The following is a 22,881-nucleotide window of genomic DNA, read 5'->3' as shown; positions in this document are numbered from 1 at the left end:
AACCTGTAGGTTCCCTGTAGACCCTTTTTGGTTAAAGGCTTCAGGTGTCAAAGGTTGTAATTTAAGGGGAGAATTAAATTACTTTAAACTTTTGATACCAGAAGACAAATGCATTTGACAACAGGTATCTCTCTAATCTGAAATGTGTAAGACATTCTAGAAAGGATGAAGTTCTTTATTATATACATCTGTCTGTGCAACAGGCTGTAGACAGCTTCTGGTAGCTGCAGCAGATTCCGGCTAGAAGAGTACTTTGCTGTTAAACCAGCGAATAAACTTCATATGATTTCACAAAAAATATGAAAAAGCTGCAGCATATTTTTACATGAAGTAATGATTCCCCGTAATAACATACTGCATGGTAATTACCTTTTCCATTGTCTTTAGATTGGTCTTCTTGGGTCAGTCTGTGTAACAGGATGTGGATGTGTAACCATAAGCTTTTGTTAATTCTTATTTTTCCCCTTTGCTGCAATGGCTTGTTATCATGTTCTCTCTCATGTACAATGTAGGCTGGCGGTGAGCCTGCATTGATTTTTTTTTTTTAAAGTTGTTTCTTCAATGTAAATATTTTGTACCTTCTTCTAGGGTTACTTATTTTGTGGCCTCTCCCAGTGAAAAAGAAAGAAAACGACTGTTGTATACATGTCTTACGACATTTTTACATCAAATTTAGATGGAAGCTCATGAAAAGATGTTCAGTGGTATTCAGGTCTGTCCCTCAATTAGCGTTTCATTGTGTTGAACATAAACACCTTGACAGAAGTTCTGGGTTTTTTTAATGTGGAATTATAAATATTATATATTGTGTATATATACATATAGAAAAAAGTCATCCCCTTTAAGCAGCAATTAAGTCCATTTGTTAGCAGCCAATGACTGGCAGGTGTAAGGAGCTTACCTCTTACTCTGTCCTGCTTAATCACTGGCTGCCAACAGGTGCCCAACACATTCATTAGGGAATTACTTCAGAGACCAGAGGGACAGGAAATTTTCCACGGAGCCTTTAAAGCAGACAGTTGCAATTTTGAATAGTCCTGCGACTCCAGCGACTGTCAGCTTGCCCGGCCCTACCCCTCTGAATTTCATCTTGCAATGTAACCCCTTCCTCAGCTGCCTGTCCTCTTCCCTGTGCTTTTACCCATGCTGCGCCACCCTCTACCGCACCTCTCCTGAGGCCTCCGTGCAGACAATCCCATTGCACCACAGATCCACCCGAAGCACTGCGAGGGGCAGCACCGGACTTGCACCGGCTCCCCGCGGCTTGCCGGGGACAGCCCCTCCCGGGACCGCGCGGGAACGGCCGCCGCGCGCCGCCGCCAGGGGGCGGTGTTGGCCCTGCAACGGCGCGCGCCGCGCGCGGGCGGGCGGCCCCGAGGGCGCGCGGCTGTGAGGGGCGCGGGTCCCCGCCCCGGCCCGGCGGCCGTGAGGGGGGCGAGCTGAGGGGAAGAGGCGGGAAACCGCGGCGCCGCAGGGGCTGCCGTGTCTCGGGCTCATTCCCTAGCGACGGAGGGTCGCCAGGTGAGTCTTTGGCGTTATTTCGCCAGACGCCCCCTCACGCCTCGCACCCGCGCCGCCGGGCCGCTCGCAGCAGCCGGTGCTCCCCTCACGACGCCCGCGCTCCCTCGCGATCCGCCGTCCCGGCAGCGCCCCTGCCTCCCCACGGGTGCCTCCGCCCGAACGCCGCGGCTACGCGGGCTTGAAGGGGAGATAACCCAACCCCCTTTTCCTCACACTTTTTTTTTTTTACTTTAACACGGGCGCATCTTAAACTGTCCCAAAACACTCGCGGGGAGGCGTTCGTACGGCTGCCCCGGCACACAAGCGTGCTTCCCACGGGCGGGACGGGACGGTGCCGTCCGCACCCTCCAGCTCGGAGCCGCAGCGACGGCGATCGGGTCCGGCGGCTCCGCGCTCCCTCACAGCCCTACCTGCCCCTGGGCGCGCACCGCCCAGCCCGCCCAGCCCCGTGTTCCGCGGCACGCCCCTCGCCAAGCCTATTGGCTGCCGGAGGGGCTGCCGCAGCGCTGAGTGGCCCGGCGCCCCGTCTGTCAACGCCGCCTGTCAAAACACGCCCGGCTCCTGTCACAACAGAGCGGTGCTGCGGCGGCACTTCCTGCGCGCACGGCGCTGCCCGCCGTCCCCGCCCGCCGCGCTCCCCGCGCCTCCGGCACCGCGGGGGCCGCCGAGTGCTGCCCGGGCACCCCCGGCTGCGGCGGACGGGCATGGCTCCTCCGGGGAAAGTTGGCGCCGTCGCCGCCGTGCCGTGAGGGGAGCGCCGCGGGACGCTGTCCGTCCGCCCGTCCGTGTCTGCCCCCTCCGCCCTCTCGGCGCCCCGGAGAAGTTGACGGTGCTCGGCGGCACGATGGCAGAGGCTGCCGGCAACCGAGAGCAGTCGGCGGCGGGCCGTGCCCCTCCCGACGCCGCGCACCGTGCCGAGGAGGAGCCCGAGCCGGCTTCGCTGGACGCCCCGGCGGCGGCCGCGGGCAGGAGGCGGGAGCGCCGCAGCGGCGTCTCGGCCGTCGGCGCTGCAGAGCGCTTCCCCGGCGGCAGCCTGGGGCCGGCGGCAGCAGCTGACCCCGACACCTGCCTGCTGGAGGCGGCTAAGGCCACGCCGCGGAGGAGCAGCATCATCAAGGTAGGGGCGGGCTGCCCCCGCCGCGGAGTTTCCGCCGGTCCCGAGCTGCAGCCGCCTGCCGGCGCGCCCCCGCCCGCGGGGCGGCAGGGGAGGAAGCGGGGCAGGACAGCGGCGCCGTGGGAGCTCGCCGGCGAAGGGCTGCGCGCTCCCTCCGCGCAGGCGAAGCAGCCGCTGCCCGGCCAGCACCCAACAAGGGCGACGGGGCCGCGTCGCTGCCTCCCCCGAGCCCCCTGTGCGCCCTCGGCCCAAGTGGCTGAGGGAGGGGTTGCCCTCGGGGGGGGGGCGGCCGATCCCGGGCGAGCTGCTCTGTGGGGGGGTCCTGCTCCTGCCGCCGCCGCCGAGGTGTTGGGGTCCCGCCCGCACTCGTGCGTGCCCCGCGAAATTCGTAGCGGGGCAGCTTCCCGCCGAGTTGTGAAGTTTTTGTCTAGCGGCTCGTATCTGTTCTTATTTAATATTTATGAAGCACCCGGAGGCAGAATGAATAGCTTATACAGCGATGGTTTTCTTTGCTCTCGAGTAGCAAAATATGCAGTGTCACAAATTAACAGAAGGCGTGTTTGGAGACTTAATGTGGTACAGATGGCTACAGAGCAGTACCGTGTGTTTCACACCCTTTATGCGGAGTTAGCAGGTCGGGTGTGATCTTAAAAGCTTCCGCCTTTGTTATAATCTGTTAAGGAAAATGACCTTATGATTATCTTTATCTGTTGCCGTTGTCCCTCCCCCATTTAATTTTTTTAAGAATACACTGTGTGGTTTCGAATTAAATGGAATCTTCTTACAATCTTCTTACAAGTACGTAGCTAATTGCTAGTTTCTGGGGAGACCATGAATGAAGTCTCCTGGGCAAACTTAATTCACCATATGGTCGCACGTGGTCCTCTTGTAGTGATTTGCACTTGGAAGGCATTGAGAGAACAGTGAAGTGAGACTTAACTTCTGTAAATGTGTGAAGGCGCTGGGCAGAGCTCTAGCTCAAGGCAGGAAGCGAAGAACACAGGTTTAGTTCTTAGAGCTTGGTATATTCTTTCAAAGGAGGAATAGATAAAATATTTGGGTTTTGCATTTTAAAGCTTTAATAGTCAGAGGAGACCGAGGTAGTTGAGTGCAAAAGATCCTTGAGGATCGTTTCAAAGTTCCATCTTGAAATATTAACCCGTAAAGTCTAGCAAAGCATTGAAGCATGGCTTCAGTCTTCTAAAGGGATCCACAGAATGTGATGGGAACAGTTCCAATCTGAAGTTACATAAATGTGTAAATGCTTTACTAAATCAGGACCAAAGTTCTCTAAGTGTTCTGTTGGAATGGTATATTCTTTTGGAATTGTGTGAAGGTTTAAAAAATAAAAAAAAATATCTTGGATTTAAATGAAATAATATTTTTATAGACTATACCAGTTCTGGGGTAGATATGTATTAATGTTGTTATGTAAGGAACTGGTAAGGCATCATCTGAAAAACTGAGTAAACTTAAGTTTCCTGTGCTCTTAGGAATGGTGCATTCAGACTAGAGCAGGTGCAAAGAAGGATAGTGAGGATGGGTTGGTAGGGTCAATTGATAGAATACTGCGTGAGGGAAAACTTGATTTCTAGGACAGCATTGCCTTTAGAGCAAAGGATGCCCATGCACAGATCCAGTCTGGAAACTAGAAAGTTACTCCAGTCACTGTAAGTGTCTGGAATGGGGTCTTATGATAGGAATGGAATAGAAGAATACCATAATTCATCTTCAGTTTGGCTGTTCAGCTGATGAATTAAATTAATAACATGGTTGTGTTCTGATAGCAGGTATCTGAACTTGAGAATTTGCAGGCTATGCATCTCTGAGGCGTACTGTTGGGATCCCATACAGAGCATTACATTCATTTTCCCACTAAGTTGTCTCAGTGGTGTATGGAAGTGTTTTGAATCACAGTTTTCCTTTGGCATTACACTAGTGAATAGGAAATACTTTTAACTTGGGATAGGAATTAAATAATTTAATTGTCTGCATCTTTCAGGAACATCTGCTGCACTAGGAAATGTTCTTCAGGTGTTGAATACAAATTCTAGGTGGAATTAAGATACCCCACCCCCAATTTATTTTACCTTTTCTGTTTTTTCAGGACTTTAACGTGCAGCATTGTATGTTTTGCAGGGGAATTATTTTTACAATATTTTGTTATATTTATTTTACTCTAAAAAGTCTAGATGTTCATATAAATCTATAGTCAGAATGGTATTTCATTGCTTGCTTTTGGCTAATCTTGCCAGCTGAAAAAGGGGAGTTTAAGAAAGGAAAGGAAGTTGTACTTTAAGGACAAGCTTTTATTCTGCAGGAGTTGAATGCTCTTGCCTTGTTTTCCCATTTCTCTCCCAATTATTTAAAGGTATACTTTAAGCATGAGTGGTCTCACTGAATTAAGCAAGAAGTTAAAATTCTGTAGATCTCGATGATCAAAGTATACTTCTAACAGCATTTTTTTTTTCTCAGCTGTCTCCTCCTAGAACTCCGTAAGTTTCAAGCTTAGCATCTGAGCGTGCATTTCCAGTGGAAGCCTGACTTACGTTGGAGTGTTTTGGCATCCACAGTGTAACTGTGAGCTATGAAGGACTCAACAGGGACTTGCTTTAAAAACCTTTCCTGCAGCAAATTACATTTGGCATATACTGCAAGTAAAATATGAACCCTTCTTGATAATCTTCAGTGCATTCATGTGTTCTATATTTGGCTTTAGAAACAAGAGAACTCATTTATATAAAAAGAAGAAAATGTAGCGAGAATATTTTTATTCCCATTTTGCTTTGCTAATGTTCACAGCTTTGTAGATTGAGGTAAATTTGAAATAGCATTAATCAGAAATAGTTGTAAATGCTCTTGTGCTTTAGGGAGTTTTTGTAATACATGTGTATTAGTTTTTTGTTTGGTTTTGTTTCATTTTTAATGCAAGGAAGAGGTAAATGGTCTTACTACAGAACTGGAGCAAGAAAGATTTTTTGCCATGGGAAGTCTGAAGTCTGCAGAATATAATGGTTGGGAGGCAAAATTAGAGAAAGGGCAAGAGAACACAGAAGTTGACCCACTTTTGAAGAAGCTTAAAGATGGACCATGCATTGGCTAAATTATTTGCCAGATGTTTCCATTTCTTGTTTTCTTGTGTGAATAATCCAGGGCCAATTGTTTGCAAATAAAATGTTAATGGCAACCACTTTTAGGTCAGGAGACTGTCTAAGACAGTGCTTGAAGAACTGGGTTTCTTCTCTTTTACATGTAACACTTTACAAGCCTTCCTGTGTGGAGTTTTAAACAGAGCCGACTGATGCTGTTTTCCTTCTGGCGTGTTCCTTCTGACAGTGCCATGTACAAGCATTTTAATAAATGGGTAGGAAGGCTATGTCATTTGTTATGTAATACCTACTGAAATATTTGGTAACTTTTTACCAAATTATTTCCCAGTCGGTTCTTATGAAACTTCACTCTCTGTTTTGGTTGCATGCAAGACAAAATTTTGGGACTACCTGTTGTTTTTTTTTTTCTTCCTAGATCTTTGTGTCAAGATACTGTAGCAGATAAGGCAGCTCTCTATTATGTTAACAGCAGACTATGCCCGTGAACTGAACTTGAAGTAGGAACTGCAGAGTCAGACTTCAGTCACAGTAGAGCTATGAGGCCTTTCACTGAAGTTCTTCCAAAGACTATTTGCTTCTGTTTCATGCACACTTGCTTTTTTTTTTTTAACTCCTTTAAAAGCCTGTTTAGCTGTCCTTGTGATATACTAGTAGTCTGATGACTGTAAGGAATAGGGTTTTGCAATTGAATTAATTAGTGAAAGTATATCAAGATAGCCAGCTATCTTGTTTCAAGAAATTGTATTTTTCCTAGTGGCATTTTTAGCTTTTAAAAAACCGAACATGCAATGAAAAGGAATGAGGCTTAGTTTCTTCCAGTTTGCATTGTGAAGTGTGGCGAGAAAATTTAAGTGTTTTAAATACAGGATACATCTGTCTATGCAACATGACTGTTTAAGACTTTTTCACAAGACAAGAGTTTTTCAGGACTGGTAACTCTTACTTAGGGTTTTGCTATGTAAGCTTGCGTTTAGATACTTGCTACTTAATGATCTAAAACTATGACTATGTAGGATTCATTAAAGCTGATTAATTAGGCAACAGCCCAATGGTGATTTTATCATAATTGCATTCTTTAGTATATTCTTAAGTACTCTAGAAAAAGAGGAAAATATTAATAGAGAATACATTAAAGTACAGAGTGCAGCCTAAAAAGGTGTAGAGAAGGGCAAGAATGACATGCCTAGCCATGGAAAGACTGCCACAAAACAGGAAATTCATCAGATTGGTCTGGAAAAAGGTAACTGGTAGGTGATATTTTAATGTATGTAAATTTCTAAACATTGTGGAGAGAGAAACATGGAACTGCTATTCGCTGTCTTTCACAGAATGTAAAGAAGTAGGGGAAAGCCAGTGATAGTTGTATAGCAGCAGGTTTAAAATAAATGAAAGTATTTTCTGATGCAGCATGTGGTTAAATCATGCACTTAACAGCCACAGAAAGCTGTGGCAGTCAGAAATGTAAATGGGTTCCAGCAGATTTAAAATGACAAATTGATGGAAGAGAGCTTCACAATGCACCAAAGGCATCTGACTTACACAGTCCCTAAACTACAAGTGGCTGAACATTGCGAGGCTACAGCAGGGCATTGATAGCTCTGCACTTTCCTGCTTCTTATGTGTCTCCCCATGCATGTCGTCCTGTAGCTGGGATACCAGCCTAGACTGACCTTTATCTAATCTGGTATCTATTTGTTAAGAAAAACTTAAATAGACTGTTAAGAGATAGAGAAGACTCTTTTCCATTGTTGGTAATGTAAAAACACTGTAGAAGTAAGATTAATCTTCTCTGTTAATTAGTTATTTGGAATTAATTATATTTTTTGCCAGCTTTACAGAAGAGAAGCATTTTGGAGATATTTTTTGGATTGCTGCAGCATAGCTGTAGTCTTTATACTATTTTCATAACACTGTGCCTGTATTCCATACACCACTTTCATAAGCATCTACTTAAGACAGGTTTGAACAGAAACTGTACTGGTTGTAGACCTGCTTTTGTCAAATGAATGATATCCAGTAGTTGTTATCCCTGAAGCTGGGCGGTTTTTCTATTGAAGTGTTGCATTTGTCACTAAGATACTTTTTCATGGAGGGCAGTAGGCATTTCAGACTGAGGTTTAACCCCTGCCTCTTCCCAGAAAACAAAACAGTGTTGGTAGGTCCAGTATGGCTGTGCTTGTGATGATAACATTGTAGTGAGAAGGATTTAGGTGTTACAGTTTTTTGTGCAAGGTATTTTTAATAATCTGAAGCAATGCAGACCACATTCCACTGAAGACCTAAGTGTATGAAATGGGATTCAGATGCAGAATTTGGGCATATGGGTCTGATGGAGCTGTCCAGAAGGCTTACCTAGCTTCTTACGCCTTTCAAGGAACTAAGTTTTGCCAGAAAAACATTCTACAGGGATTTATTTTTTTTTTTATTGTGCATGACCAGAGGCACTTATACTTGCTGCTGAGCATTTTAATATGTACCTTGTGCCCGAGTCAGTCTATGAATAGTAAGTGAAGATTTCTTTCCATTCAATTTCTTGGAATTTTTCATGTTTAATTTAGACTTTCTGTTTCTGATGGTTGGATTTGCCACAAAATAAAATAATTCTGATTTCCAGCCATCTCTGTACTAAAGTGAAAGGTTATTTAACTTCTGCTCAAGAAGAGCTTGGTGCCTGGCTAAAAGACTTAAATGTGAACCTTGACACTGACTTGTGTAAACTTTAGTTAGTACTTTCAAAAGAAACCAAACCCCAACAGCCTACATCCAGGCTAAACTGCTTTTATTATGCAGATTTGTCTGTCATGCAGCCTGCTAACTGGAGTATTTTTCTTGTCAGTTGGTTCCATATAGCACAAAACATAACACAAGTAGTGATCTCATTAAACATGTGGGTAGAGATGGGTAATAGCATTGTGTTTGTGGTATCTTTCCATACAGGATCATAAAAGTTGAGATAATTTGAATGCCTTGCACTGAATTAACTTCCTTTTTTCAAACTGGTGAGACAGTATCCTTACTGTAGGATACTAGCAAGTCTGGTGATCTGCAAACACAAGTTCTGGCAGGTCTTTACAGGAAGTCATTTGATAGGTTTTCTAAGTAAGAGGTAGGAGCTGTTGTGGTCAGGAATAAGAGATGAAGTTGGTGATACTGGTTGATTTCTTTTTAAAGTATGTGATGTGCATAAAGACTATTGTGCAGAAGTACATAAATTATGATTAAAAATAAAGTTCTGTTGGAGTAATGATGCTGGTGGGTAGAGCAGTGGTGAAGGAATGCTTTCTACTGTTTTCCAAATATGTTAAGCAGCTGTTAATAGAACTAAGTTTTCAGATCTGTGCAGAGACGCAAATCCTGTTTCTTATGATAATGTTTTATTCATTTGGTAGTTCCACTGAGATCAACTCCATCTGTAACAAAAATGTTTTATTTGAGTTAATGGTATATTTTTTTTTTCTGGCCTTCCCAGCAGTACATGTGAAAATGCAGGCAGTTACTGTAGAGCAAATAATGCATCCTCTGTGGTGAACCATGTAGCTGATCACGCTCATAAAAATCAGCATTTCTTTCAAGGATGTACCTGGTAGGTGTAAAGTTTGGAAACACCCTGGTGATTTTTGTAAAAAATGGGGTATGATGATTAATATAACATTTTATTACACATGTATTCTAGGTTGTTGGGTTTTTTTCTTTTGGACAATATGACTTGGAAGTTTTGACATGCATGTCACATTTAGGAACTACTCAGACTTGATTCAAAAGTTAAGTTCTGCAAAAAGAAGGCTAAATGCTTTTACCAAATACTAACAAGTTCTGAAGACTGAGATCTTTGTATGTATTGGCATAGAAGTATATTTACAGTCAAAGCCTTATTCTTAACTCTTTCTGTATCATGAACAGTTTTGGTTTTGAAGCCTACTTATGTAGAATACTGTCTTCTGGGGGAATCTTTTTATGCCAAAGTTTTGCAGTTTTAGTGGTTATTGAGCCCCTTCCTGAAATGTGTTTAAATTACTGAGATTATTGTAATGGTTTAAATTAGTTATTAGGAAAAATGTCTTCACCAAAAGGGTTGTCAAGCATTGCAACAGGCTGCTCAGGGAGGTGGTGGAGTCACCATACCTGGAGATATTTAAGGGACATGTACATGTGGCACTTGGGCACATGGTTTAGTGGTGGACTTGACAGTGTTGGGTTTACTGTTGGACTTGATGATCTTAAGGGTCTTTTCCGACCTAAATGATTCTATGTTCATTTAGTTGTGATTTATTGTTAACACGTGTATTTTTTAAGTTGAAAGTCTCTGACCATTAAGACTGTGTACAGGCCCTAATTGAAATAATAACTGGAATCAAACAGAGATGAAATATTCCTCTTGCAGAGCCACTTACATCAACAAAATTAGTCTTGGGACTATTTTGGGCAGCATGCGTCAGGTAATGTTACTGCGATATGTCTATTTAAAGGTGCATCAAAGTATGAAAGGTAACTGACACCAAAGTATTGCTACTTTGCAACTGTACTGCGAGGATTTAAAAAGGATATTTTAGCTGTAAATGTTAGCATGAAGGTGTAATTCTCCTCCTGAGTTGCATGCTCAGGGGAGTGTTAACACTCACACTGTGTCTTGGATAATTCTAGCAAAAACAGCTACAGAAAACATTTATTGTATTCACACTGATTATCCCCCAGAGGTTCTCCATCCTGCTAGATCTCATCCCTCCCGGCTGACCCATGTTGTGCTGCTTTGGTACTTCTTTGAGGGGCAGAAGGAGCGTGCTGCCTGGTACCTTGTTCAGAGACTCATACAAAGTGGAAATTAGTTTGAGTACTGCAAAGTTGACATGTATTGATTTGCGGGAGTGTAAATGCCTACAGCAGAAGCAGGGTGGTGGGTAATTAGGACTCCAAAATCATCATTCTTCACTGGAAGTTTCTTTTGATAACTTGGATACAACTTCTGAATGGGCAGTAAGAATCTCTCTTTGATATCTATTCAGTATGAAGCTGGCTACTTAATTACATACCTTTCAAATAATCCTGCAATCAGATAAAGCATAAAGCTCGTGTCTTCTTATTTTATGGACCCAAAGTCTGTCAAGCTATGTGGAGCAGTGATCCTCCCACCTTAATTTGGATCTAATTATCTATATTGTATTACAGGTAGGCATAGCATGTTTTTAATTTGTTAGACAGTTTTGATGGATTGCTGTTCTGTTTTGATTGTAAGCTACAAAATTTTATTTAGCTCTTTCAGATAAGTTTGTGGAGAAAACACAACAAAAAAGGGAGTTGCTTAAATAAAATGCAGGGTGCATTTGTGATTTAGGAAAGGCCTGCTGCTTATGCAAACATGGCTATATCCACCTTGCTTTTGTGTGTATTGCTGTACCTTTCTCTGTGTTTTGTGTTGATGTATCTCCTAGAAAGCGTATCTGCTTAAAAAGAAACAAACCAAAACCAAAAGAACAACAGGCCAAACAAAAACTTCTGCCAGGGCTATTGATAAAAAAGATGCGATGAATTTAAGACATTCTGTAACATTGCATCCTACTGCACTGTCAATACATTTTGAGGAGTATGTGTTCTGTAGTGACCGTGTGAGAATGTTGGCTACACCATGTATGCAAGAAAAAAGCAGGAAGTGAATAGGAAGTAAAACTCCTCGATCAGGAATCAGATGCTAGTGCTCAAATAACTGGCAAAGCCATGGGGCAGAACAGAGTGAGAGCATGTCTAGAAGCTCAAGTGATGTTCAGAAAATTGGATTATACATAATCCAAACACTGCTGGGAGGGGCGGCTGCCATGGGGAGCAGGCAAGGCTGAAATAAAACTGGGAAGCCTGACTGGGAGCTTGGGCAGTGGAGTTAGGAGTCAGCCAAAAGTGCGCAAGCAGGGTAGGGACATGGTGAAGGGCAGTGACTAAGACTGCAGCGCTGAGCTCCCTGGCGGGGAAAGAGTCCTGCAGGGCAGAAAAATAACAGCTTGTGTCCTGAGCTGAATTGCTTTGGTATAGCAGTCTCTTGGACATGTACAGAGCTAGAGGTGTGTAGGTATTTAAGGGGAGTCATGGCTGAATGATGTACAGTTTTGGGTAGAGTGGGGGCCTGTAAGAGAGGGCACAAGGCAGTTTCCAGGAGGCCAGAGGGTCCTTTTTTTGCCATGAGCACTTAGGGCAGCTCTGGTGGAGGCAACAAGAGGAGGATGAGCGAGGGCTGCCCTGGTCCTGCTCTTGCCAGCTCGGTGGTTGAATCTGATTCCTTGCATCCCTCTCTTCCTGAGTGAAGCTCATCAAACATTCTGGGGCAACTCCAAAGCCATTTGGGCATCTCCTATTAAGCTTTCCACATCCCCATGGTGTTTAGGCAAGTTTTACTGTTCTAAGTTATCATCACAACGGTGTTTTTATTTTATTTTTGTCAGGATAATTTTTTGAGAGAAGAGATATTCTTGGTGGATTCTGTCAGGTTTAGCCTACTGTTGCTATTTGCATGGAACAATAAAAAACATGTTTTCCTTAACACTAGATTTTTCTCTTAAGACACTTACAAAATACAGCATAGGCAACTCTCATTGTAAATGTAAATGAGTTCTGGATTCTTGCGTTGATTTTTTTATAAGCTGTACTTTTGTTTGGAAGACTCATGTGATGTAACTTTTTTCCTTTTAAATTTAATTTTAGAACAATTTTCATAAATATCTGATTAGAAGTTGCATTTTGCCCAGCTAAAGTGAATGCTGATCTCTTCAAGCCAGAGCTATCAGGAGAGAGCACTATGAATGAATTACTGTAAGTTCTCCTTTCTTTTTCCAAATGAGATTATGTAGGAGCTTATTAAATTAATTTAACAAATGTAATCGTTTAATAAAAGAATTATATTCCATTGAAGTATGACACACCTCCAGGCTACCTCATATAAATACTGTAATAAAAAATTCTGTGAGTGCAGGCTAAAAAAAAATAGATGTTGGAATTCATTAAACATACGAAAAAAGACTTTCTGCAAATGTTTTGTGTTCTGCAGTAGATGGAGCCCAGTCCTGGACACTGCCTGCAAGCTGCACAGCTCTCAGTGGGCACGCTGTGCGTGCGGTCTTCTGGGGCTGGCCATGCTCTGCGGGGAACACCGAAGTCTTGGCGCTGGAGTGAAGACAGATTGTTCTGGGAAATATGTATGGATGTATCCTGAAGGAGGTCTCGTCTTCTAGCGTTACGTAAAATTGGTTGTGCTTATGTATGATTTGGAAATGCATGTCATAGTATATATAGCTTGTGAATTTCTTTCTCAGTGTTATGATTCACAGTGGCAGTTGCTCCCTAAAGCAGTGCAGATTTTGAGTATAAAAGTAGTTTCTGCGGTCTCTGAAATCACTGGCAATTTTCCCATTGCTATCAGTGAAGGAAGGAATGGGTTGAACTTAAATACCTAATCACTGAACCCTGTTATTTTACGTTGAAACCATCTTTTTCAGGCTTTTAAAGACTTAAAATGCTGTTAATTTTATTATGCTGATCCTACTTGAACTAGGTGAGGTTGTTTGTCATACCTGTATCACTTTAAACCCAAACATTACTGGTGAAGAATGAATTTTAGGGGGTTGTTTCCAGATAACAGTTGCTCTTATTAGAAACACACACAAAAAGTGAGTTGCTGTTAAAACTGAGATGCAAAGAGAGAGATGACTTAATAAACAAATGTACTTGCTGTGAGTTATTTGCTTGGCAGTGCTGCTGGAGGCAGGGTTTGTTTGCTGAATGCACATTAACAATTCTGTTCATACTCAGTACTTTTTTTTTTTTTTTTCCTCATCTTTATGGATGAGAAGGAGGCACTTTCATACGTAGTGGTGAGGTACACAAGTCTGATGGACAGGAATAGTGCTTAGAAGTAGTTCGTTTCAATGAACTGATACAGATCTCATTGAGACCAAATCAGAGACTGTTCAGACTTCAGAAAATTCTCCTGATATCTTTAGTCGCCGCGGAGTGTTCCCTGCAGCAGTACCTCCCAAATTTGAGGACTCGCTTTTTTAAAACTATTATAATTACTTAAATAATCCTGGGCATAGATTACATAGATCACTCCAAGGACTGTGGTGTCTTTCTGCAGAGAAGCTGGGTTGCAACAGTAGAGGTGGGGGGATAACCACATTTTTTGGCTTGGGAGCGTGAAATGCGACTGTGCTAAGCAGCTTGCTTTGCCTCGGCTCGGTAGCCTTGCTGGGAGGGTGTGGGGCCCAGGTGAAGCTTAAGTGCTAGGAAAAAAGGTTAATTTAATGACATGAAATTGATAATTTGCTTTGATCGATGGAAAGACTAAGTATCTTTTCACTGTAACCACATCCCATGAGCTGTGAAATGCTGACATACAAGCACTTGTGATGAAATCTTGTGGCTGTTGGAGAGTCATTAAGAATTCCCTTTGCCCAAAGAGCTCACCTTTCTGAGGGCTAATGCCCAGATTCACGTTTAGATGCGAGCTGATGCCAGATGGAGCATCCTGTTTACCAAGAAGAGATGAAACTGAAGGAGGAACAGAGCGCACATTAGGAGTGCAGAGGTGCTGGGAAGCAGCGCCTTGCTGGTGCCCACTTGTGGCAGTGCCTGTGGTGCCTGGAGAAGAGACCAATTTTGTTGCTTTTCAAAGAATCATGATTTACGTAATGTGAAGTAAAAATCCCAAAGCTTAAGAGCACACTCTGATCCTGTAACAATACTTTGCCTTCCAAATAGGAGAGGACCATACATTTTTATTAGGTTTCTTAATGGGCATAAAATTGACATACAGTTGGTGTCTGGCTTTCGCATATCTCTTCTCTCCAAAGAAGGAACTGTGTATTTCCTTCAGATCAGCTTCTAACTTCTCCAAAGATACTCATCTGTCAGCTTGAATAAATGGAGCTATATCCTACTGCAAGTGTGTTTGGCTTTGTTTTTAGAAATTTGAGGATTTGAAAGGAACAGTGTGGGCACAGTGAGGAAAGATCAGCTTTCTAACATAAAAAGGCTACAACATTTTCTGTCTTGTTTGAATAGTTGTGAGGCAAAATACATGACCCTGCTCAGATGTACTGTTTTTGTGGTGTAGATGTGGTATAATCCAGAACTTTTTATTTCATTTGAAATGCCATTTACTTTGTTTACCTATCTGAACACCTACTCAGGGATCACAAAATGTCTCTAACTTGTGTTGTGGCATATTGCAGCCAGGAGCACATATTGCACAGTTCTCCAAATACCATTCAAGGAAAACACTGAAGTGTTTACATGTCTGGATAGATGTATGTTCTAAAGAACATAGTTCCACTTGCTCAGTTTATTATCTTCCCATCCACCTACCTATGTGTGTTTCACGCACACTTTGCATGACAATAGAAATTCACAGAACATGTTAAATTGACTTTTTTAGGCTAAATTTTGCATTATTATACAATTTTAGCAGTGGGAAATGGTAATGTTGTTTCCTGTAATGAACCCAAGAGTTAAACTTGGTAATTATTACAAAATACAACTTATTTTCAAAAGGAAAAGAAAGACTATTTTAATTCAGCATTACAGTAGATATGTAAGAAGGCAAAGTATGGTTTGCGCTGTCAAATAATTTGCATATGTTGCAAGGCCAATGGCCCTTTTCTTGGAAGTTGGAGATGATGAAGGGTGTCAGAATGACCAGAGAATGCAAAAGAGAGGGGGGGGGGAAGGATGGTGGATTTGCTGGAAAACTGGTCCTGAGCTGGCAGTTTCTGCAGGAAGCTGCTGTCTGTTTTTCTCTCTGGCAAAGAGGGGTACAGACTATTTTGTGCTGCTGAGGCAAACTGCAATCCGGAGCACTCTGTTAGGCCAACAGAATTGCTTGCACTGTGGTGTTGCAGGCCTGAGATTGTGTTTATTCTTATTTAGGCCTGTTGTGTTAAAGAAGTATTTGATTCATATCATATTTAGGTAGAAGAGACTATTCAGGAGTATTTGGCAAAGTTCTGGGTATTGGAAGTGAAGGTTATCTTCGTAAGTGCTTAGTATTGGCAGTTGTAAATGAATGGCATCTTTCAGGATAAGACCATGAATGTCCCCTGTGGAAAAACACGAGTTACTTGCAGTTTGGACAGTGGGAATTTTTTAATCTTCTTGACTGTGTATATCGAATGCCAGCTATACTCAACTATACTGTTGAATTAATAAAACAGTACATGAATCTGGGGGTTTTGGTTTGGTGGGTTTTTTTGGGGTTTGTTTTGGTAGTGGTTTTTTTTGGTGTGTGTGGGGTTTTTTTGGGGTTTTTTTTTGTTAGTGGCTGGTTGTCATGTCTGTCTATATTTTTAGTGGCTGTTCATAGTTCGTAGGCATTTTCTTTTCAGGAACTTTGTACGTTTCCAGTTATGGGTTTATATCTGAATCCATGGGCAGTGTTTAGGTATAATATTGCATTACCCCTTTGGGTTTTATTATGCTCCAGTAAAGTAATGATTGGATGAATGCAAATACAGAGGTAAATGATCTGAAAGAATAATATTGTAGAAAAGGTGTAAACATGCTGAGTGTTTGTATAACTTGATATAACCAGTTCTCAGATAGGGGTCTTAGGTACTCATTAATCTGTACAGCAGATTTTGCTCTGTTGCAAAACTTGGAAGATTTCCTCTCCCATGTTTTTGAAAATACTGTGGGGTTTGTTTGTTTCTTTTGTTTGGGTTTTGGGTGGGGTTTTGCGTGTGTGTTTTGCCACTGCATTTATAATGCATGCTTTACTTGCTGTATAGAAGATTTTACTATGTCAAGAAAGTGTTTGGGGTACCTGCCACACTCAGCTGTATAGATAGTGGCAGTTCTGCTGCAGTTATAATTTTAAACCCCTTCTGGAAAAGGCTACAGAAACAAACTTGATGAGCGTCTAAGACTCCAGACATTAAACATCCTTCTGGAGGGACCTGCAACGGCTAGACACATTACAGAGTTGTTAAATAAGCTTCTAATGGTGTCAGATGAGCCACTAATAACCAAAGAATGCCAAGCTTTTCTCTCTTTCTGTGATGATTTAGTGATCAATAGCAGTAAAATAACCCAGGCAATGCACTAGGGAGAATTGCTGCTCTTCTCAAGTGGTTGTTTAAGATAAGCTTCGTGGTGTTTCCAGTGATAATAATGATTAATGCTTTCTTTGCTGCAGACTGCGCTATTTTTTTTTCTTCTTCGTAGTTTGTATACTATATGAGAAGTTTACCACTGTCTCTCACAGCAGGTCACTACCAGCCATGCTTAATTAATTGACTCGTTATGATGATGGATTTGTATTTGGTTTTACAGATCTGTCTGAGTGCCTTCTTCCCTGAGGACACCGCTGTACTTTGTTCTGATAGGTGTGAAAAACAAGAAGAAAAGTTTAACTGCCCCTAGAAGCCTTCAGAGAGTTGGAGGAGAACAGCCTAGGAAATGATTCCCTGCTCCTCGTCACTTTAAAGTATGTTGTGCATTGTGTGATTGTGTGCTTGGTAGGGGAGGGACTGGCTGGCTAGAAGAGAAAGCAGAGCTTATGGAGAGTTAACTGCAGTGACCTGTCCTACGTAATAGTGTATAAATATTCTGCTGGAGAAGATGCTGCTTGTGTTCATTACTGTACTGTATGCTTGAAGCCAAAATGCAGGGAAGTACAGAATGGCTTGGTATCTTAATATAGACTACAAAGGTTGTGGTGGACCTACAGAATACTCCAGGGAAGGGGGAAATGTGTCATGAATCCAGTTCAAACTGCAGTTCAAATTTTTGAATAACATTTCTCCTGTGATTATTTTTTTCTGTATGCAAGGGTAATTTGTGTGTGCAAGATTCATCCTGTTTAGCTGTACTTTGTCTGTTCTGTGAAGCCAGTGTCTGATGTTAAAAGTTGGGAACAGAGGAGGCACATCCTTGAATGTGTCTGCCTTGGGCGAATAGGCTGGATGTGTTGAGGAGGGGAGCAGTGGAGGGAGTTTGCAGTGTGACTCAATGAGGCCTTGACTACGTATTTCTAACCTTTGCCAGTCTGGCAGCCATTTTTAAATAGCTGCTTTACCTCATTTTATAGCCAAATACTCTTTCCTATTTTTTCAATCTTATCTTGGCACTTAAAAATAGCACTTTTTATTTTATTGCAAAGCAAATGGTCACCAGTTAATAGTGAAGATCGTTAATTCCATTGTCAAGTTAAAAAACATATATCTGCAACCTTTTTGTCTACATAGTAAAGTGTTTTTGCCCTGTATTGGAATTAAATCTATGCTGCTTTGAAACTATTGGGAATGTGCTCGCAGTGTTCCAAATGGCTGGTCAGGCCACAGTGGACTTGATCAACTTGTGAATTTTGACTGATTTTTTTTTTTTCTTTTTTTACTTGCTATCCACCATAACCTTCTTACTCTCAACTCAGAATCTGCTCCTTGAATTTGATCTGTGGCCTTGCCTACACTGGGAAATTCTCAGGAAATGGAAGGTGAATTGACTGAAGATGTCAAAACATACGTAAAAGCCCAAACTAAATCCGATTTGATGACTGTCAGGAGAAAATAGTGCTTTTACTTTACTGTCATTGTGATTCCCTGCTAGTGCACGTTCAGCTCTCAGTAACGTACATTTTGACTTCATGCATTCAGCCACTAAGTCTTTTATTTCTGTGCTGCCCCTAAGCAGTTCAAAGCAAAGTATCAAACCAGTTCTTTCAGTGCTTTTGGGGTGCTGCCTGAGGTTACCTTGCACCTCTGTTACAGTATCAGGGTTTGCCAAAACTGATGGGAGCGATTCACTGTGGTGCTAATACTGGACTACTTAGAGCGACAATATCATGTTGTCAACAGACTTATTGAGTAATAGTGTGGTTTAGCTATTCTTTTTAATCATGCATTTTAAAACTTGTATTTGACAAAAGTAATGGAGCTGTGATTACTTTCTGTAGCACGCTCTACAGTGTCTCAAGACTTCAGAATATGGAATGATAGTTTCTGCTTCAAAGTTAACGGGCTTATGTAGGAGTTACAGTGTTTTTATTTCTTTTACCACCATGGTACTGTTTAAAGCTATATTGGTTTTGTTGCCATAATAATGTAGTGGTGAGTCTTCAGATCAAGCGTGTAGTGATAATTTCAGAGGTGAAAACCCCATGCTTTGCCTTTTTGGGAAGGAACACAAGGTGTTGGACAAAGAATATAAAATGCTTCATGTGCATTTAACTTTAAGATTAATGGTAAGAGAAAGACAGGCAGACACTCTCTAATTTTAACATTTACAAGGACATTATGCAGCACAATAAAAGTTCTGTTTTTCTTTTTAATAAACTTCTTCCCCAAAAGCAGTATGGTTACAACACTGATTAAAAATAGAAGCTTGGAGAAAGAAATGAGAAGGCAAGAAAAGACAGTAAAGATTCTTTTATTGAATGAGAAAGGAGTCTTTGCAATGAAGAAGCATCACTTTCTAGAAGGATAAGACTTTTAAACCTCTGTATTAGAACAGAATTTTTTTTTTCTTCTCCATCCTAGCTTTGAGGATGTCAGATTTTTTTCTGTCTTGTGTTTGCTAACAGTGAGGTTAAAGAGGATGCAATGTCTCTTGTGCTGGGGCTGCTTGGCTGCAGCCCAACCTGGGTAGCCAGTCTCCCTGCTGGCAACGGCTGTCCAGTCTGCGTGACCGCAGGGGGTAAAGCATTGCTCCCTTTGGAACAGTTCTTACCAAAACTGATGTTAACACCTTTGTCGTAAATATGACAAATATTGCTTGTGCAACAAGTCATTAGTTACTCATAGCAACAGTTGGTTTTAAAATCTTAGTATGTTTATGTCTTGTTATCTTTCTGCAACTGATTCTTCCTTTTTGCACAGAAGAATGGAGATTATATATACATCACACTCCCAACTAATGTGAAAAGGTGAAGAGTCTTGGTTACAATCCTGGTTAGTATTCAGTATTCACATATTACTGGACTGTGTCCTGAAGCTGTTTACATTTCTTATTTTTCCAGACCGATAGAATTATTTCAGTCCCAGAACTTCCCTTTTTCAGTGGAATGATGACACTTTCTTAGCTTCATTGTTTTCTGCTGTTTTACTGGAAATACTTTTTTTTTTTGGCAAGGCTGAAGTGATTTCACCTTGGGACTTGGTCAGCTCTGATGGAATCTGTATGTTCTCACCAGGTTGGATACCTTCCCTTTGGACTTCCCCTCCCCTCCCCTCCTGGAGCTGCTATATACAGCGTGGCAGTGTGACAATCCAGGCAGGTCATAAATAACTCTTGAAAGAGGCTTTGCTAGAATCGTAAATTTCTTTGCTTTTTGGGAATCCTTGACTCTGAGAACCAATTCTCTTCCTGCCCCATAGTTTTAATTCTATTTCTCAAGTCTCAGCGAGTCAGTTGGTTGCTTTTAAAGGAAGCTTCCCCCCCTTACTTTTTTTGTTTTTGAAGTATTATGGTGCCAATGTAAAACCCCTCTGCCTGTGAGGAAGAGGGCTTCTGCAGATGTGCTGAAAACCACCCAAGAAAGGGATGGAACTGAGGGGAAAAGACATTTCTCAGACACACTCTTGATTGCCAGTTCCTGAAATCGAGATCTCCTGCCACTATATAAGGAATCAGAACTGCCTGTCGTTTCACTCTTTCCTCCTCTGCCTTGTAGAGTTGTTTCAAAGATGAACTTAGTTGTCTTCCTACACTCCCTTTGGAATTCGCCAACATTGTTAATACTTAACTATTTTGGAAAGAAGCCTCCAAATAGTGTTAAATTTTATGGGTCCTATAAATTATAATTTCTGACTATAAATACTAGGCCAAAAATATATTCAGATTTAAATTATCCATACTTAAATGGATGAGGAAAATAATTGAAGGATACAGGTAGTATTGTGCTAATTTGTTTTATAGAAAATAATGGCAAGAGCTGCAGTGATTGAACAATGTAATGAATTATTTGAATAATGTGTTTGACAAGTGCTAAAAAACCCCCTCAACCTGCACTTTTTAGGAGCAGAAATATACTTTCCTAAGATGTGTACTTTGGATACAAATTGAAAGGGATTTCAGAATGATCACTTCTGCAGCCAAGCAAAAATACAATTCCTTAGAGGCTACTGTTACCAAAAGTCAGCAAGTTATTATTCTAGTTAAAATCAGTGTCGTTCTGTTTTATTTTTCAATTATTTCTTGTTTTATAAGGTTACAACCATGGGAACGGGAATCTGATGTCTATGAAATAGCTATTCACACTGCTTTTGCAAAAAACCTTGACATATGTGTTTCTATGGAAAAAGTGGATTACTTTCTCAAAACTCTTGAGACTTTCAGGGTGGTGAAACCTCCTTTTCCCACAGGAGAGACCATCAAGAGAAATGTCCTTGGTGGTGGGCACTAAACAGCTGTTATTCTGGGTATTGCATATTACTTATTGGATATAAATCGATATATTAACCTGTTTTATTTTTCAGAGATTATTTTATCTATGAGAGGGTCTGGTCTACAGAAAAACCTTTATTTTAGTGAATTGTCAAATAGAAATAAGATCTTCTTGAAAAATAATCTCATACAAGGTGTAATTACAAGGTTGTGAAAAGCACCGGGGAGACTCTGAATTAGTGTAGTCCAGGTTTTGATGGGGTTTGAGCATCGAAATGACACTTCCATAGCACTTCTTGGTGAAAGAAAAAACTGTAAGTTGTATTCTTTCTCAGTTGTAATCTTTCTTCCGACCTGTTAATGCTTTGATCCTACGAGCCCATTGTTTTCCTGCCATGTATCAGCAAGACCTTTAATAATGTCAAGTTAAGTGTACATGTAACTAATTGCAGGATTGTGGTTGAACATTGCTGTGCGCCAGATTCTGCCTGGGCCTCCTGGAGAGAGGAAGGATTCAGTACTATGTTTTCCCTTGTATCACCACTTCCCACAGCATATATGGGAGAAGTGCACAGTCCAGCTACTCTGCCTGCAGCTGCCGAGATATACTGAAGGGGAATGAAGGGTCACACACAGTGCCTTCCTCTTATTTTCTCATCTCCGGGCTTGTTTGGAGCAGACCTTGACAGAGGTGTCGACCAGGTTCTGTAGAACCAAGTGCTGAAACATTTCTACTGTAACAACTTCTCTGTATTCATCATCCTGCTTTGCAGGTTTATTGCAGGTATAGATGGCCTTCAGTAGCAAGTCATCCTCTGTACATACACAGTAGGCCAGCACACAGATCTGAGATCTTTAAGCCTACATGCATTTGCAACATGGGTTTTTTCTTTGTCTACATAAAACTCATGTTGGGAGGCTATAGTTTAGCGTGAGTAGTAGTGAGAACTGAAAATTCTGCAATTGAACCTGGTTTATTTCCTTCCTGACACTTGTTCTTCTGAGTGTTTTTGCATGTAAAAGCTCTCATTTCTTTTCTTAAGGAGTGAAGAAATATCAGCTAAACAAACTCCCTCCCCTCCCTCCCCTCCCCCCCCCTCCCCCCAAGGCTATTCCAGTAATGACATGTAACTAGTAAAAAGACAAGTAGATTTCTCAGTCTTTTTTTCCTTCTGAAGAAGCAAATGGTGTAGGTATGAGCTTAAAGCATATTAAAAAAAGTTTTAACTGCTACTTTGAGTGGCTTTGAGTGGCAGAGCGGTAACTGTGGTACTTCTTATGAAGAAGAGGTATTCATAACTAACTACCTATTACTAATTTCTCCCGCCAACAGATTACTTAAGGCCAAGAAATTCTCAAGTCCTATCTGCAATTCCTAGTTACTAATCTTGGGGGGTTTAATTTTTTTTTTTAATTATTTTTAAGTGGCTATTGGAACAATTCAGGTAGTCAAGGGGACATATTTTCTGGAAGTTTTCCTTTTGGGAACTGTTTCCTCATTTCTAATTACTGTACTTGGATCACATAAGGAAAAGCTGTGTAAGATGCATATTGTGTTGTGTTCTAAGCAGAATTTTCTTGCCAAGGTCCAGTTGCTAACACTGTTTGTGACTGTCCTTTTGAACTCACTGCTGATGCTGACAGAGAGGTGGATGCTGCAGAGTTCGTTACTTCTGGCAAGAGTCTCTGTGGCTCTGCACTTGGGTGGGGAGGCTGTCTAGGGAGCTGCGTGTCGGTGCTCTCCCTCCTGTGGCAGGATGGTCAGCCCTGCTGAGCGTGAGG

General features: G+C 41.8%; 1 protein-coding gene across 2 annotated transcripts in view; it reads left to right on the top strand.

Moving 5' to 3' along the window:
* Nucleotides 1-2,082: 2,082 nt before the first annotated feature.
* PLCL1 (phospholipase C like 1 (inactive)) overlaps nucleotides 2,083-22,881 on the top strand; it is a 228,945-nt gene continuing 208,146 nt past the window's right edge. The window contains exon 1 of one of the 2 annotated variants that reach the window (XM_055812011.1): nucleotides 2,083-2,638. In XM_055812011.1, the coding sequence (XP_055667986.1) occupies nucleotides 2,366-2,638 (273 nt within the window). In that variant the 5' untranslated portion in view covers nucleotides 2,083-2,365. The remainder of the gene's footprint in view (nucleotides 2,639-22,881) is intronic. The other variant, XM_055812010.1, reaches the window with a different exon arrangement.

This window comes from Falco peregrinus, chromosome 8 (assembly GCF_023634155.1).
Source record: "Falco peregrinus isolate bFalPer1 chromosome 8, bFalPer1.pri, whole genome shotgun sequence".
Taxonomy (NCBI): domain Eukaryota; kingdom Metazoa; phylum Chordata; class Aves; order Falconiformes; family Falconidae; genus Falco; species Falco peregrinus.
This window is presented reverse-complemented; position numbering and strand designations above follow the sequence as displayed.